Raw genomic sequence first — 18,803 nt, forward strand, 5'->3', positions numbered from 1 at the left:
CCAATATAAGTACGTCTTATCCATGGTGTCAGAGGTACCTTCTTTTTTCTTTACCTTCCTACATCTGGCATGGCACTGCGGCCCCATTTTACTGTTTTGGGGTAGGGTATTTGATATCATTCATGAAGTGACAGGCTTCCAACACCCCCATAGCCTCTCACTGCCATCCTTGGCCATGTGGCTGATGCCCCCCCCCCCCAAGGTGTTGGACGCCTGTCGGCCATGATGTTTCTTCTGGCCAAACGCTGCATTGCAATATACTGGAGCTCATCCCACGCACCCAATGTCAACATGTGGATAAAAGACGTGACCTATTGTCAAGAGATGCTTGCAGCGTATTGGGATCTGATGCCCACTGCATCCAGATCCAAAGACATCTGGGCCCCGTTCACTACATGGGCTGCTGCACACACCGATGCAACAGCTCACGCTCTACACACGCACCCAAACCCATAAGATCACCTATACAAACTGTTAACACAACACGCCTTGCTACTACCACGTCCTAACTCAAATGGGCCACACCTTACTTAAATACTTGGCTTTCACATTGCCTTGCACACGTGCCAGAAATATAGCGGCTTCTCTGCCTTTATGTGCCCTAACTCATATTTACTCTGCTAGCAAATGCCCTGTGGCTGCACTGTAACAATTGCCCTGGTACACGGTCTCCGCTGGGAATTGTTGCTGTCATCTAGATACTTGGAAATATGCACCTTGTCTCTATATTTGTACCAAATGTGACCTTTATGAAACCTTTTTCGTTTCGTTTGAAAATAATAAATAAATAATAATAAAAAAAGATATACACTGTAAATATCAATTGTTGTTTCTTATTCACTTCAAACATTTACTGTAAAGGTACGTAGCACAGACTGTTGCCATATGACCTTAAATAATTTCAACATCATATTATTAGTATTAACATACTCTATCATTCCCAATACAATACCAGTACTGAAATTGAAATTCTAGTATTCTTACTTTAAAGCACGTCTTTTCAATGCAAGATTGCTCCCACATTTCATGAGTCTCACTCCTCATAAACATTAAGTCATACGAGTTTTCCACTTCCCATTTTATTCAAAATTTTATATTAACCAACTATTACTATTTTTCAATTTACATTTTATTTCAATGTCGCAATGCACTCCTTGTCCTGAGCCTCATTTTCCATTATAATGCATGTTTCCAGGTTTGTATTGTATTCCCACCTTATGTCAAATATACCACTTTGTGGACCAATTCCATTTTGAGGATATTTTACTCATAACGTTTCTACCTATAAAAAATAAAATAGTGAAAGTTGGGAACTGATTGGGTACTAACCAACCAGTAAGCTATATGATATTCTTAAAACCATTCTCGAAGGCGAGCAACGCTGAAGAAAGGCTAGGCAGGGCTTCGACCCTGCCCGAAGAGATGTCCATCGATGCAGAAGCTGTTGGCTGTTCATTGTTGATGGAAGAAAAACAGATGCGGTGATAGTTTTTCAGCAATCGGAAGCGGAGGAAAACTCGAGAGGCCTCGGCAAAGGTTGCCACACGGCATCGACTCAGAGCCTCGACGAGCCACGTCCTAACCCAATGACGGAAAAAACAATCTGAAGGTGAAGTCGATGTCCAAGAGTAATACTGCCTATGGGAGGAGTCACTACACCTCAAGACTTTCTTCAAACACAAACAAGTTGTACACGTCCGAGCCCAACAGTAGATGACAGGTGTATGTATCTACAGCTACACATGCCACAAACACCTACTTTCTGGAGGAGAAAGTTGCTTATAAGCTCTTAAGTGGGAAATGGATGTTTGTCACAATAAAGAAAAGGCGAGAAGATAATGGGACAAATGGAAACATATGCAGAAGCGCTAATGAAAGTGGAAAAGAGAGCAAAGGAAGACAAGATGAAATAAGACAAAGGGCAGTAAAAAAGTAAAGAAGGAGATTAGAAGAAAGGTAGAAGAGAAAGAAAATAAAAGAAATGGAAAAGGAAGACACTGTGAACTCCATCCCAAAAGGAACAGTCCAGCCACTTCAATGCAGATTCAACTGCCCATTTTTGCGTTGTGGCCGACATTAAGTTGCATATAGATGATCTGTAAGGGCAGTGAACTAAAACATGATATAATAGAACGCGCCCAGAGGGTTTACAAGTGATTTTAACTGATTCAAGCATTTTTATACATTACATTTTCCCTTTGGGTAGCATGGGCATGCCCTGATGTGGATCCAAAGCTTACTGTGCCATACAACTCAAGTTTGAAACATGTTTGCTGTTGCTTTTATTCCCTTTCAAATGAAATAGCTCAGTATGGACTCTCCCTTATGGGTGAGATCAAGCCTAATTTGCATGAGGCAGACCCCTGTCTGTAATGGCAAAGACAACCTAAAATGGAGGAATGGAATGTATGTACCTAGAGTAATCATCAGTGGTTCTAATTTAAAGCAATTTAATCTATCACTTGAATCCTTCCCTGTCGTCAGGCTGGGAATCCCAGGTAATATTAAATAGCAGTAAACAGTGTTAAAATGGCTATAGGCCTCAGAAACAGCTTTTGTTTGGTAGCACATCGACCTCATTTGAAGCAACCTGAACTTCAGCCAGTGAGGTGGAAGTGCCAGCTCTTCCACTGCCAACAGAGGCCACCAAAGTTCAGATTTCATAGCACAAGCGTGAGAAGCGCATATAGTCAATGAACCTTTGACTCGGGAGGAGAAAGAGTCGCATGAATAGATGGAAGATACCAATGTCAGAGAACTGGAGTTACAGGTAATTAAAAAATTTCATTTCCAGTATTTCATATACATGTACCTGCTTAAATTAGACTAGTAAGCAGTAAGCAGTACATGACAAAAATAATTAAAATAAGAAAATGGGAAGCAAACATACTTTTACTGGAACAGGTTATGAAGGGCAGTCTGTCCCATTGTCGAGTCGGCTTCTGTATTCACATAAAGGCAGTAGAGCTTCTTCAGAGTGTGCTTGTTCTTCTAGGTAGCTGCAGGACAGATATCTTGTAAAGGCACACAAGTGTAGAGTGCTGCTGTCGTAGGTATACTCCTGGTGAAATGTGTCCTTACTTGTTCCAGGAGTAGATGCTTGGCCTTGTTGTGGCAGAATGTAATGCAGGCAGATAACCAATGCGCAACCCCGTGCTTCGAAGAGGGAGGACCTTTTCTCGGGTGACTCAAACAGTCCCAAACAGTTGGTCAGTGGTGAAGATGCCCAAAACTTAATGCACCTGCACACATCAAGCAAGTGTAAGAATGTCTCAGTTGATGTCACTGGATTTGGAAAAAAGGACCGCAGAATAATGGTTCATTGAGATGAAAGTCAGTATGGACTTCAGGTATAAACTTTGGATTGGTCTGTAAGAAAACATTGTCCTTAGTGAAACGAAGAGAGGGTTCTTTTACACAAAATGCATGGATTTCTCCTATTCTTTGTGCTGAGGTGAGTGCCAAGAGAAGTGATGTTTTCCATTAAAGGAATTTCAGATGTGCTGCATGGATTGGTTGAAAGCGAGGCAACGTGAGTTGGCTCAGAACAGCATTATGGTCCCATGGTACAGGAGAACATCATATTGGAGAAACAACTCTGAAAAAAACTTTCATAAATCGTTTCCTGATTCTTTGTCAGAACAGACATTGGCATAGCCAATAGGTCCCGCCTTTGGGACCTTATACGTGTTTAGTTATCTAGCAAAATATCCTTGGTGCAACAACATCAACTGTTGCATGGCTAAACACTTATAAGGTCCCAAAGGCAAGACCTATTGGCTATGCCAATGCTTGTTTTCTGGACTGCAGTGACAGCAGGCACATCGATGTGCACTCACACTGCTCACTTTTTACTAGTGGAGACGTTACCACATTACGTCATGCCAGGTGTGCATTGTAGGGGAGTGAAATCCTTTAAAGACAGTCATTTTCTCTCTGAATTTCCCTTCTCTTTTTTAAAACTCAGGAGCAGCAATATTGTCGTGGTGTCACCAGGGCTTTAAATGGAAGCTTTTTCAATATTATATACAAGTCATAGTTGCTGCCTATTTATCTTATGCAACTAACAAACATTGACAAAGCCAATAGTCCTGACTTGTTGTAGGTATGTTACTCTTTGTATCATATATCTGGATGCAATGACAGAAACAGCAAAATACAAGTCGGACGGCGTATTATGCTAAGCACAGAGTTTTAGCTCACCTGTTTTTAAGCCACGGCCTTCATTACATTGGCCATGCCCCTTTGAGAGACCCTCTAGTGTTTTTCATCCCACTTAAAGCCCAGCCCATGGCTTATATTCTAGTCCGCTTTCTGTGCCTCATTCAAGAATGGGACAGTGGCTATGATAGCACAGTCCACAAGCTAATGCAATTTCCCTCTCCCCGCCTTTATCAGCATTCACTTGTTAGCGCACCAGGCATTTCACCCCTCAGGGTTATCGTGTGAGAGTTTATATTCACACGATAACCCTGGTGAATAACAGTTTCGAAAGTTTAGAATATCAAATAGTGTTTTTGGGCGCAGCACTCAAACTTTTCGTCACCAATTACGAAATATTACATGAGGGTAGCTCATACAGAACATCAGTCTCCAATTATAGCTAAAACCCATATGATTTTTACTGTTTTAGAGAAACTACCTTACAAATCCGGAACAGCAAGAACACAACGTAACTTGAAGTTTGTTCTCAACAGACACTAAAGATCAAGAAGGTAATAACAGATACAATATCTCCCCTATATTTTAACAAAAAGCCCTGAATAGAATTTTAATATACTCTTTACCTTCTACAATGTTGACAATGTTTTAAAATGTCGTTTGTCTGAGAATATGCAGATGCGAACTGCGCAGCTACCCATATATACTATTGCATAACTTATGAAGGGTAAGCTTTATGTAAAAGCAATATATAAAGTCTATGAAAAGACAACCACTAGGACCATTACAATAACTATGTGGTTTAATTTCAGAATTTAGGGTTTTATCTGCAACGGCCGTTTTATAATTTTAATCATCGGTGGCTCTAGCGGAATTTTCTAGAAGCTCTACAGCATTATTCAGGTATGCTTTCCACCATTAGGATGGTTTATTGAATTGAATCCAACCTCTACTCACACTCTAAATAATGTATCTCATTTATCTTAGATTTATAAGCTTCAAAATACTGTTGGATGAGCAATTGCCCTCTGACTATCAGCTATTTATGAGACATTTGGAACTGTGGGTCTCTTTTTTATGAAAATAGGTGGGTTGATTCAAATACCCTTTTTTGATTTGTTATTGCTATGGATCATGTGTTAGAGTATTTCTAGGAGTAATTATTGTTGTTTTCTCTTACTATTTTTATGTATAAATTAATTTGTGTTCCACAATAAATGCTTTATAGTGTTGATGTATTTCTCTGTTCTAATCTATAGACATGTGTCCTAATAGATGTCTCTCGTTATTCAGATTTATATGAAAACAAATTTGTCCTGAAGAAGGTGAAGAAAGTACTGTTCACCGAAACGCCGCTTGTTTTAAAAAAAAATTGATCTATTATTAATTTCTAATGTATGTGGACTGTATTTTTTCTGAGAGAACATATTTTTAACTTATTGAGAATTCATATTCCCTACCAGAGTGATTTATTTAAAAAAAAAAATAATATATTTTTAGATATATAGACATTATTGTTTTTTTGTTTCTAAAGCATGGTAACAAGGTGAAGAAGGTGAAGAAAGTACTGTTCACAGAAACGCCGCTTGTTTTTTAAAAAAATTGATCTATTATTAATTTTTAATGTATTTGGACTGTATTTTTTCTGAGAGAACATGTTTTTAACTTATTGAGAATTCATATTCCCTACCAGAGTGATTCATTTAAAAAAAAAATATATATATATATTTTTAGATATATAGACATTATTGTTTTTTTGTTTCTAAAGCATGGTAACAAGGTTGTGGTACACGTTATTGACTGTTGTATGTCTGAGACTATACATAGCACATGATCCATACTGAGGCAAGATCTTTTATAAGGAGTTCCTTTGCCAAATATTTAAGTCCATTTTGGGAACTGAGCCTAACAGGTGACGCATGCTGTCCGATTCTCGGCTGTGGCGCACATAACGCTTGTGTTTTTAAAAAGGTTAAATTGCGAATTTTGCACATTCTGTTTTTAAAACCTAATTGCTGACTTCAATCTTCCCTGAATCTTGTTGTGGGGCAAGTTGCTTTGTTCAGTGCTCCGGGTGGGGACAGACATTTTGGGTAGTGACAGGTTAGCGCTCTAGCTGCCACGGTCTTCACGCTCGCCCCTGAGTGAAAAGGGGCGGATGATGCGACTGCGCAGCGGAACTGAGCCTAACAGGTGACGCGTGCAGTCCGATTCTCGGCTGTGGCGCACAGAACGCTTGGGTTTTTAAAAAGGTAAATTGCTAATTTTGCACATTCTGTTTTTAAAACTTAATTGCTGACTTCAATCTTACCTGAATCTCGTTGTGGGGCAAGGAGCTGTATTCAATGCTCCGGGTGGGGACAGACATTTTGGGTAGTGACAGGTTAGCGCTCTAGCTGCCACGGTCCTCACGCTCGCCCCTGAGTGAAAAGGGGCAGATAACGCGATCGCGCAGCGGGCGTACTGCTGGCGCGCCAAGGCAAGCCCGTCTGCGCCCGAACGGGTCCAGGGGCCAGGACCCCTGGCTCTCCTGAGAGGACACCTTGCTCTTACACGGCAGCTCAGTTGATCAAGCTCAAAGGAACGGAGGCGCAGGTGTGCTATCACAGCCTTGGGCCGCCCTTTGTTAATAATAAATGCCCGCACTGTACCCTAGTACTCGATCCCCAACTTTCAGTAGGTAAGATTCCTCTTTATAATGCAGCTTATATAATGTACATGCTGAATTGTTGCTCGCTTTCCAAACACGCCATTGAAATTCGGATAATTTTGGAGGAAGAAAATCCGGATGCGATGTTTCTCACGGAAACTTGGCTCACCAGTTCATTAGACCCAGTAGTGGTCCAGGCTCTTCCACCGGGCTACGTAATCCAAAGACAAGATCGGATATTAAGTAGAGGAGGGGGCCTGGCCATTATCCATGGAGATACCTTCAGCTGCCGGATCAAAGAGGGTTTGATCTCCGATTGTAAAAAGTATTTCGTTTGCCATCTGCTTTTCGCATACCTGTACCTTCTCCGGGGTTTTAGTTTATCGACCTCCAGGAGCTAATCGGTCTTTTTAATAGCGACCTACCTGAAATGTTAGCCAAATCAGTGAGCTGCCTGCCCAATTTTTCGGTATTGGGGAACTTGAATATCCATATTGATGATATTTCCTCACCCAATTCGGAGGAATTGTTCGATAGCTTAGGTGCCCTCTCACTTAATCTGAAAGTGAACAGTCCAACTCACCTAAAAGGTCATCTACTCGATCCTATCTTCACCAACATTAATAACTTAATAGTGGAGAATCCCACTCCACTACCGTGGACTGATCACTACCTGATAGCTTTTTCATGGTCCCCTTTGACTAGTGACCCAATTCTGGATCCGGTAAAGAAACTTAGCCGCAATTGGTCTAGGCTTCCTATTGAGACATGGGCATTTACTCTTAACAATACGCGCCCAGTACTGGAAGCTGACCCAGAATCGGCCAACCATGAATTCAATGAATGGATCGAAGCCTCTCTGGACTTGGTGGCTCCGAAGAAGTGGACAACCAACAAGAAGGGCCCCAAGAGCATTGCATAGTACACCCCTAAACTCAGAAAATTAAATTAAAATGCAAACAATCAGAGAGGCAAAGGAGAAAAGATTTTTCAGACGAGAGGAAGTGCGTCTACAGGGAAGCTATAAAAATCTATACACTAGAAGTGAGCAAAGCCCAATCCCTGTATTAGGCAACTAGGATTTCCTCAGCGTCCAACTCCCCGCGGGAAATTTTTAAAATTCAATCCATTTATTCGGCATTTCTGCCAATAACCACCTCTTTAAATGACCTCCCATCAGAAAATAAGTCAAATTCACCTGTTACTAGGTTGGAGATCTTCCCTCCTTTGGATATAAAGTACCCTAAAAATCTATTTTCATAAATTAAAATCAGGTTCCCCGAACAGTTGCTCCCACTATCCTAGAACTTATCAATCTTTCTCTGGCTTCTGGGACTGTCCCCTCCTTATGGAAACGAGCCATGGTGAGAGCACTGCTTAAGAAAGTAGGTGCAGACCCTGAAGCTTTTGCTAATTACCGTCCAATCTCATTGCTTCCAGGGATCGCAAAAATTGAGGAAAAGCATGTCAACTCCACTCTGCCCACCTTTTTTGAGGAGAATGATTGCTTTCATCCATCACAAACTGGATTTAGACCCCATCAGGGCACAGAGAGGGCTCTGATTGTAGTTGCTGAGGAAGCTAGGAAAATCTTGGATGCCGGAAGCTCGGCCGCAATTTTCTCTTAGATCTGAGTGCGGCTTTCGATACCGTCAACCATCAACTGCCGATCTCTAGAATTATAGAAGCGGGGGTATCTGGAACTGCACTAATGTGGCTGGAGTCTTTTTTAGACGACCGCTCATTTCAGGTCTTTGAGGACAACTCAATTTCTAAGAGTATGCCATTGAGTTGTGGGGTCCCTCAGGGCTCGTCCATGAGCCCCACCCTCTTTAACATTTATATGAGCCCCCTAGCCGAGATTGTCAAACCTTTTGGCATACAGATTGTAACATATGCAGACGATACCCAATTGATTGTTTCCCTCAATCAATCTAGGAACAGGGAAAACAATTTGGCCAATTGTTTGGAAAAAGTATCAGCGTGGATGGAGGGCTCTTACTTACAACTGAATGGAGCAAAAACGGACCTGATGTTTCTGGATAAACCTTCCCCATTAGGTCCTATCTCTCTATGGCCTAAATGTCTGGGCAGCATGCCCCCCCATAGACCAAATAAAAGGCCTTGGAGTCTGGCTCGATGATAAGCTAGACATGAAGGAGCAGGAACCTAATATGGACTACTTAAGATGGTTAGGAAAATCCTGCCCTTGCTGCCGTTCAATGCTAGGAAACTGCTGGTCCAAGCCTTAATTCTCTCCCGTCTGGATTATGCAAATGCCCTTTATCTGGGCTCCCCGCGATCTATGATAAAGAAGCTTCAGACTGTGCAGAATTGTGCAGTTTGACTGCTTTAACAGACGCCCCCCAGAAAATCTGCGCGAGCTTCTATTGCCTCTCTACACTGGCTTCCAGTTGCGGAGAGGATCCAGTTCAAATCCCTTTGCATCGCCCATAAGATTCTGTCTTCTAAGGGTCCCCCCATTCTACATTCCATCATCTCCCCGTACTGTCCCAGTAGAGGCCTGCGCTCAGGAAATGAACGCATGGCAGTAGTCCCTAGATTATATAGGTCCAGGAGTGGGGGGAAGACAATTCTCCTTCATTGCTTCCAAGAGCTGGAATGCTCTGCCAAATTACATTCGCTAGGAGGAAGACCTTATGTCCTTCCGCAGACAGCTGAAAACGTTCTTGTTCCCGGTCGTCTAAAGCCGTTCATTTGGGTGTGTTCGGTTCCTAGCGCTGGGAGTCCTTCGGGTAGCCATGCGCTTTATAAGTGCCAATTCATTCATTCATTTTGTGTTGTTTCTCAGTTCGTACCCCGTCCCTTCTCTCAGCATTAGGGTATCTCCCTTTCTTCTTAATATGGAAAGGGACCATTTGATCGAAGAGGCACTGCCTGTGGACCCTGGTTGTTAAAACCTGCTGTGTAATATCAGCATTTCTTGTTTTTCTACGTTGCAAATAAATCCAGTATAGGGGAGCCGCATTTGCAAGGACGCAATGCACTTGATCATGGTGGAGGTCCTATTCGTGACAGTCTGATAATGTTTGACTAAGTGTGTCGGCCTGATTGTTTTGTCTACCACAAAGATGTTCCACCACAACGTCCACGTGATGGGAGATGGCCCAATCCTACAGTAACTGCACCTCTTCCGAGAGAGGCTGGGACCTTGTTCCTCCTTGTTTTGTGATGTAAAACATCAATGCTGTGTTGTCTGTTCTTATGACAACAGCCTGGCCTGTTGAGTCTTGGAAGGAAAGCCAGGAGGCCCAGTCTTATGGCTCGGAGGTCCAAGATGTTGATGTGGAGCTTCTTTTCTTCCTCTGACTCTAATCATTTGGTTGAAGGTTCTTGTATGTGAGGCCTGCAACCTTCCAAGGAAGCATATGTTGTAACAATTAATCTGTCTGAGGTAGGATGGAAGGGAGGTTCCACATTGAGATTTGCATGATCTGCCACCATACGAGTGTTTTTTTTCAATGCCTTGTGACTTTGACTAGGTTGTTCCACAAACCATGAATTTGCTTCCATTTGCTGTCCAGTTCTTGTTGGATGGTACTCATCCAGAGACTGCAATAGCGCATTACACCCATGCATGAAGACATTAAACCCAGTAAATACTTGTATTTTCTTACTGTGATGTACTGTTTGAGATGGTCTTTACCATGGTTTGGAGCTTTGCTAATCTTTCCTCATAGTGGAGAGCTTTTCCAACCTATGTGTCCAGTATGGCTCCCAAGAATTGTAGTCTGGTATGAGGATCTGTGGATGATTTGTCAATGTTTAGCATTAAACCGAAAAAGTGTTTGCTTCTTCACTCATGGGAGCCTTGACCATCCAGTCATCCAAGTAAGCGTAAACTTAATGACCCTAATACCGAAGGTAAGCAGGAACCAGTGCAAGGCACTTGGTGAAAAACTGCGGTGCTGACTTGAGGCCGGAGGGTATCGATTTGAATTGATAATGCTGCGTCGTCACTGTAAAGCGGGGGTATTTTCTGTGCTTTCAGTGTTTTGGCCTTGTGAACATTGGCATACTGAAGATCCAGGAACATCAATTAGTCGTTCTCCTGAAGCATAAGGAGGACTTCCTAGCGCGTAATCATGCGGTAGGTCTATTTTCTCATGAACTTGTTGAACTCTCCAATGACCTCTCTTCTTCTTTACCAAGAAAAATCTGCAACAGAATCAAAGATTCTTCTGGGGCTTTGGGACCACTTTGATTGCTCGTTTGAGGAGGAAAAGAAGAATTTCTTGTAGCAGCTCCCGTACGTGAAGATGATGTTCCTTCCTAGGTAGACCGAGTCATCTGCGCCCTATTTGTCGATGAGGGTGTAATTGACAACAATGAAACGTTGTTGACAGTGGATCCTTTTTCATCGTCGACGATGCTGAAGTCACCAGTGGAAACATAAATTCTATTTGAAGGTTCAGAGAGGTAATTTGTTGAGCAGGATTGAGCTCATGATGTTTGGAGCATTTCTCTAAGGAAACTCTAGTGCCTTTATGTGAGCAGATGACAGCAGGTGTTTAAGGTTGCAGATCTAGCCTAGGAAAGTCCAAATGGTTTCTTTTTTGCACCACCCTTGTTAAAGTGCTTGGAGAATCACTTTCACTGAATCATCCCCAGAGGAGAGGGCATCCCCCTTAAAAGGAGAGTATTTCTTCTCCAACAAATAAAGGGCCAATCTCCTTTTTTCGTCTTTCAGAGTTTTTTGTAGGAAACGTATTACAAATATCATAGCGTGAAGTCTTGTGCTTAGAATAAAGGCAATAAATTGTCATGTGGGTCATCCACAGGTAGTGAAGCCTTAAAAAGAGATTTTTTCTCTCTGTCAGTCATGGTGATAGTTGAAATCTGAAAAGGTCCCCATGGTACAGCGAATAAAGAATTTACCCTAAAAACAACTTACAGTAGGCTGAGAGCTGAAGATAGGGCTGGCTCAGTCCAATGGTAGACCAGAAAGACAGCAATATAAGGTAACTGAGAGTTTAGACGAGAGCTCAGTATGGAGACTCCCTCATGATGACATGCAGTAGAAATCTGAGCTATGGTGGAAACTAGGAGGAGTGGGAGAGCTGGCACTTCCACCTTGGCTTAATTTCAGGTTGCTTCAAATAAGGTGAATGCATTACTAAACAAACACTGCTGTTAAAACCTATGATCATTTTAACACTGTTTTATTTGCTATTTAATGTTCCAGGGACTACGTGGAATGATTTAAAAATGTGAATGTATGAAAATCCAATACTGGAGAATGTAGCCCCATCATATTATAAGTGTAGCCTGAGAATAATACCAGAACATTTGTCATATTTGTTTTCCTTGCTTAGGATGTTATTCCTCAAACCTGTTTTTCGTGATGGCTTTAATCCAGAGTACCCCGAAGGCTGAAAGCCTCCAAATGCCCAATCCAGCATCGGCTTCAGCTGGTCTTCCAAAGACTCGCCAGAGTTCCTGGAAAACGCCTTCCCTGCTCGAATGCTGGCAACCTGCACATTGAAAAAACAAAAATTCTTCTGAACATGCTATTCATTAATAAATCATTATTTAACATAATATGTTTAACCCTAATATGTGCCAATATATGCTAAAATAATATACTGGAACATAAAAGTTACATGTCTTTTATCTTTGAAGGATGTGAACACTTCATATTAACAATAATTTTATCACAGTGCTGTAAAGGTAAAACAGCTAATCTGCTATCTTTAGTCTACACAAAATTGCTGTTGGGGGTAATATGAATACCATGAAAACATCTCGAAGATTCGAATGTGTCGTCTCCCTTCCCATCTCCACACTGGCAATTGTCAAGTGTTGCACCCAACAAATTCATTACATGTTGGTAGAAAAGTAGAAGGGACACTTTAATGCAGAAGGAACTCCAAATAAGTCATGCAGAAGCAGATGATACACAATAGGTGGCAGGGACAATTATATTTTCTGGCACCAGCAAGGCCTTCATTGTCCATAGCATTCAACCCTATTTTCAAAAGATCTCATGGACTGGGTTGCTAATTAATTTAGGGTAGGTGTGTGTACTCATCATTCCGGAAAAAAACTCTAGTCCAAAACATCAGCGATTAGGTCCTTGTTAAATGGCGGTTGGTAGGGTTTTGCTTTTTAAACCTATATTTCCATTTATCGAATAACACTTTCAAATCGGATTCAACAATTGCCTGAAGAATATAAGAACAATGACAGGGTGTACAAACCTCCTTTGCATTAATATCATTCATAGCCTTCATACATACAGTAAAAACTGCAGTAAAATCTCTGGGGCTCTTTTTCTAGAGTGTCAATATTGATGCATGAGCCAAACCCATATTTACATATGCAAACAACTAACAAGATATTCATTCAAATGTTATGGCACACACCACTTCCCAAGGCACTAGATTATTCATCAATTTGGGATGCTCAACGTTCATTTTCTCCCTGTGTTTGGCAATCGACTTCCATGTTCCCCAGTGCGGTCTCTGCCAGACCCAGGATTAACTCTTGTAACATTTCAGCACATGCTGCCAGGTCGTCATCTCCCTTTTCCTCAGTCCTTATTTCTCACATACACCACTCCAATGCTAGGGCCCCATCCGTCATGTCCTTGACCAAACCTTGCCCAGTTGGTCCCCTTGTGGATAACCATCTTATAGCTATTCTCATTTTCACCAAAAGTAATCTCAGAGCTGCACATCTAGTATTTACTTTTCTGTTTTGGGAGAAAGAATGACACCCAAAAGGCATTGTTTAACTAACAGAACAAGCTAATACCTGTCACCTCTTTCAGTCTTTGAGCTAAATTTCTCCAGTAAGAGTATATTTCTGTATAGCTTCAAAGCATGTGTAGGAATCCTGCACCTCCCCGTCTGTATTTTCGACACACATCCGGCTTAACTGGGAAGATTTTCTGAAGTCTTGCAGGTGTGAGGCATGTGAGGTGCAGGATATAAAAGTATGCAAGTTTGAACCAGATATTACTACATATATTTTGTACCTGTGCACATGCCCTGTCCCATTCACTATCCATCAACGGTTCCTGCAGGTCTTTCTCCCACTTAGCCCTTGCCTTAAGGACTACTTTCACCCTGTCTCTTTTCAGGGTGTTGTATAGGCAATAGACTAGTATTCTGGTCAATCCCATTTCCAACAGGACCTCTAACAGTACTTGTCACCTCAGGGATCACCGGGAAACACGTCCAGCTGTATTTGATTATCTTAGTCAACTTAGCCAAATGCAGGAATTGACCAGGTCCCATTGCAAACGTCTCCTGGGCCTCTGCGAACGTGATGCAACAACACTCAGGGTCTTGCATCCACCATCTATCCATATTGTAAAGGTCATATCCTGACCAATCTTCAAAAACAATTGTAACCACTAAATCGGCAGTGCTTCAGAGAATGAGGGCTTCTGCATTATCTTTTTTTCCAGTCACCCATAGTCTAGCCACATGCTGCACCACAGTTGAGCTTTCTTTGTCCTGTCTATTGCCTGCCATAAGGCCTCATGGTGTCATGCTAAAAATCTTTTTCTGCAGTTATCCACCCCTGCACTCCACCAGGCAGTATGCTGCAAAAGTACAGCCATATAATATAACTCCAAGTCGGGAATCCCAAGACCTAACTCCTCCATGTCTAACATCAGGCCTTCTGACCTTTTACTACTTCTGCTACTGGCCAATATCAAGGAGAGCAAAAAGATTGTCAGTCTCCCTGAATGTGTTCCAATGCACATTGAGTTCTAAAAAATATATAAACAAGAGAGAAACACCATCTTAGCAAAGGCAATCCTGTCGATAGCCAACACTGGGAGCATATTTCAGAAATGTATGGAGGATCTCAGTCCTGACAACACTGCCATATTATAGGCATTTTGTTTCTTCGCTGTAAGTACCACTTGGATCCTAAGGTACCGGAACTTATCCAGCTCTCACCTCAATCCCACATTAGGGAGATCATCTGAACTTCAACTGATCAACTTTGCCAGTGGGAACATCACCGATTTACCCCTGCAAGCTTGGTATCCTCCGAATGTTTGCAGTTTGGAGAACTGTCTGGGAATCGAGGCCTGTGGTCTTTGCAGACATAATAAGGTGTTGCCAGCATTCAAAAACACCATATGTATGCTGTCCCCTACCTCAATGTCCCATTCACGTAGAACTGCCAAGTTCTGCCAAGTGGCTCCACTGCCAGCCTTAAAAGAGAGGAGACAGGGGTCAGCCTTGTCTAGTCCTCCTCTCCAACTCCCATCCACTCGAGATATTGCCTTCTGCTCAGTCCCCTAGCTGTTGGGCCTAAAAACAACACTGATATCCACCTCAAAAAATTGGGTCCGTAGCCCATCCTGCTCAGAAACGTCAGCATGTATCCCCAGTCTCTGGTATGTGTATGGAATGCTTTCTCTTTATCTATTGACACAAACACTCCCTCCAGTTCGGAATTCTGCATAGTGTGGATAACATGTGTGGGGTGCTGGATATTCATGCGGGTACTTCTTGCCAGGATGAAACTCAATTTTTCTTCATGCACTAGAAAAACTACCATCCTTTGTGATCTGTTTGCCAGTGTTTTGGATAAAAATCTTTGCATAAACGCTGATCACAGAGGTCCAACGTCTATAGGATCCCAGCAGTGAATGATCACAATTAGGTTTTAGCAACATCACAATGATTGCCTCTCTCATGGTTTGAGGGAGTTTACCCAGTGTTCGCTGTAGACACCCAGCAATCTCCCAGGGAACAATTCTATATGCGTTTGAAAAAATCTGGGGGAAGCCCACCTGCCGCCAAAGTCTGCCCACGAGGCATCCCCATATAGCCCAAACCCAGTCCTCCTTGTTGCAGGGATTCTGCTCATGCACAGAACTATGCGCAGGAAACCAGAACCTCGGTGAATTGCGATGTACCAAAAACTCACCTCAGTACCCAGAACCCAATCCGACTAGCATCAGTGTCTCATTCGTTCTCCATTTCATCTCGAAGCTACCAATGGTTAGACAACCCAGAACAAGCGACTTAGAGTACTCTCAGGAATGGTGGGAATCAGAAACACCTTTTCGTTATTATTCCATATCAGTCCACAACAAGAGTAATCAGAGACACCGTAAAGATTAAAATGTTTATTTTTAACTATGTGCCCTAAGGTGCAGTACTTTCGCTAACATAAGCAGACAAATGATTAAAAACAAAATCATCAGCATTGTTACAATACCATAGAAAATGAAGGGATAAATCATATTACAAATGATAGTGGAATAAGGCCACCCTCCCTTCGCTAGTAAGCTAGTTTTATGAAACTAATAGAAGGTGTCTAGGCTTGAATGGGGAACCCCATACCGTAAATATCAGCTTAGGTGAATCACATCACAGGATCAGCTCTGCGTCTGGAAAAGGTTGTCTCCAAGTGTCTGAATCATGCATGCAAATGCAATATTAAAGGCACCTGAGTTTCAGATATTTACAGCTGTGCGTGTTATGGCTAGAGCGTGGGCCTATCAACATGAATTCAAAAGCATACATTGTTATTTGACCTTGACGGCTTCTGCACACAGCGTTCAGACTAAAGTCGCGGTGCACGTCTAGGGATGTGAACAACAGACCGTTCTCATGTGAAGGAAAAGCAAGCAAGCAGTTCTTCTTGTAATAACAGCTACCTGCAGTGTCGCGTGCAAAAGCAGCAAAAGTGGCAAGATGGCGCTTTACATCTAAGGCGCTTATGCTAACATAGCAATATGTGTACATGGAACTCCGTCTCCACTACACCCTCCCTTCATCGGACCACAAACAAAATAGGGAAGCAAAGTAGGAACGCAGAGTTCAAGTTCGATAGGGACAGAACCAACTGGCACATGCATCAACAATGCCGATTGCGATTCCTTAATAGCGAAAAATAAGGATTCGCTAATAAGGAATAGCAAAAGGCTATGCATGTAGAAATCGCTTACAAAATAGCGATTTATAAACATTCCTTAATTGCTACTCGCAAATTGATTCCTATGGGCCTAGAGGCCCATAGGAATGAATGGGAGGACTTTCTCAATTTGCTAATCTCAATTAGAGAATCGCAAATTGCTCATGCTATTTCAAGGGTGCCAGGGCGTCAAAAAGACACCCTGTTGCACCCCTGAAATCTGCATATGAATACATCTTGCACACACACATGCCCCAAGGGCATGTGTGTGTGTAAAATGGAACTTTGAAAAATGCACTTTAGAGCATTTTTCAAAGTTTTTGCAAATTACCATGAAGTTCAACTTCATGGTAATTTGCTCCCCCTATTAGCGAAATCGCTAATTTTTAAACTTTCATGCATTGCATTTAAGGAATCTCAGTTTGGGATTCCTTAAATGCAATCGCAATTTAAGGAATCGCTATTTAGAGATTCCTTAAATAGCGATTTTTGCATTTGGGATGATGCATCCCAAATGCAAAAATACCTATTTCAAGGGTGCCAGGGCGTCAAAAAGACACCCTGTTGCACCCCTGAAATCTGCATATGAATACATCTTGCACACACACATGCCCCAAGGGCATGTGTGTGTGTAAAATGGAACTTTGAAAAATGCACTTTAGTGCATTTTTCAAAGTTTTTGCAAATTACCATGAAGTTCAACTTCATGGTAATTTGCTCCCCCTATTAGCGAAATCGCTAATTTTTAAACTTTCATGCATTGCATTTAAGGAATCTCAATTTGGGATTCCTTAAATGCAATCGCAATTTAAGGAATCGCTATTTAGAGATTCCTTAAATAGCGATTTTTGCATTTGGGATGATGCATCCCAAATGCAAAAATACCGGTCGCAAAGGGGCAGATTCTGCCCGTTTGCGAGCAGTTTTCTCGTTGATGCATGTGGCCCCAAGTGCATGTATTGCCCATCCATATAATTGGTAGTGAGAGTTCGAAAAACCCGTTAGAAAAAGGAAACAAATATAACATCTCGCAAAGGCGCGACAGAGCCCAGTGTGGAGTAAAAAAGGGAAAAATTCAAAAATTTGGGGTTGGATTATTGGAAGATGGACAACTCCCAAGTTAATCCATCAACGTGTAAGCACAATAAGTAGCAACAGCCTCCAAGAGGAAGTCATTATAATGTTCTGTAAAAGATTCCGCCATCCAGTCAAGTAAAGTAAATGAACATACATGTTCTTCGATAACTGGAGCCTCTAGCACAATCAGAGGACAACTTGCGTGTTCTTCAAGATAACTTCTCGCCAAGAAGTCATATGCTGTCGTATATATGCCAATTCCCTAGGACTCCATGTGCCGCTCCACAGGCCATAATCCAACTCATGAGCCACTAAGGGAATCATTAGTCGATCATAATCTGGGGCAGGAGACGCCGAGTTTGACAGGCACAAATCCAGAGCCCATTCGAATGGACAATCGGGGCAATGGAAAACAGGTTGCACGCAACTAAAGTAGGAGAACCGGAAGGATAATCCATAGGCTGCGCTCAAAGTGGCCAGAGGTAATGTTCCATAGTATTCTAGGATCCGGTTATGCAGTTGAAGCAGCCGGGGCAGGCTGTCATGTGATACATATCGTGCAGCCATTGCGCAGCAAGCAGACCAATAGGAGCACACCAGCAGTGAGGGCGAGAATCAACAGAAGCCCGCCGAAGACGCTGGACAAAATAGAATGAAAAAATGCCGGTATCACACCAAATATTGTTTGGAAGGAGGTCACGAGGCCGGAGCCCACAACTTTGAAAAAATGCACTAAGCCAGTTGTTGACGAGGCATTGAATATAGTATGAATCAGAGCACCGAAATGAAGGGGGAGATCAGTATTCAAAAGCGAATGCACCTCGGTGCGGGTGTTTGCCACGTGAAGGACGAATGTTTCACGGGAGGAAGTCAGTGCGACTTCTTTTTGAGACAATAGAGCCCTTATTCTGCTCATCTTGTTGAACTCTGCTTTCAAGGTTGGGATGGAAAGCCAGATGGATACATCCAGTCTCCCATGCGGGGGTGGGAAAAGGACATTTTT

At 42.3% G+C, this 18,803-nt stretch overlaps 1 protein-coding gene across 4 annotated transcripts in view; it reads right to left on the bottom strand.

Annotated features, from left to right (window-relative positions):
• DNMT3B (DNA methyltransferase 3 beta) overlaps positions 1-18,803 on the bottom strand; it is a 511,613-nt gene that overhangs the window by 298,832 nt on the left and 193,978 nt on the right. For all 4 annotated transcript variants that reach the window (XR_014966866.1, XM_085619485.1, XM_085619484.1 and 1 more), the window contains one exon: positions 12,165-12,306. Coding sequence is in view for 3 of the 4 variants with exons in the window: in XM_085619485.1 (XP_085475611.1) it covers positions 12,165-12,306 (142 nt within the window). In the remaining variant the exon portion in view is untranslated. The remainder of the gene's footprint in view (positions 1-12,164; positions 12,307-18,803) is intronic.

The sequence above is a fragment of the Triturus cristatus genome, chromosome 7, assembly GCF_964204655.1.
Source record: "Triturus cristatus chromosome 7, aTriCri1.1, whole genome shotgun sequence".
In the NCBI taxonomy this organism is placed as follows: domain Eukaryota; kingdom Metazoa; phylum Chordata; class Amphibia; order Caudata; family Salamandridae; genus Triturus; species Triturus cristatus.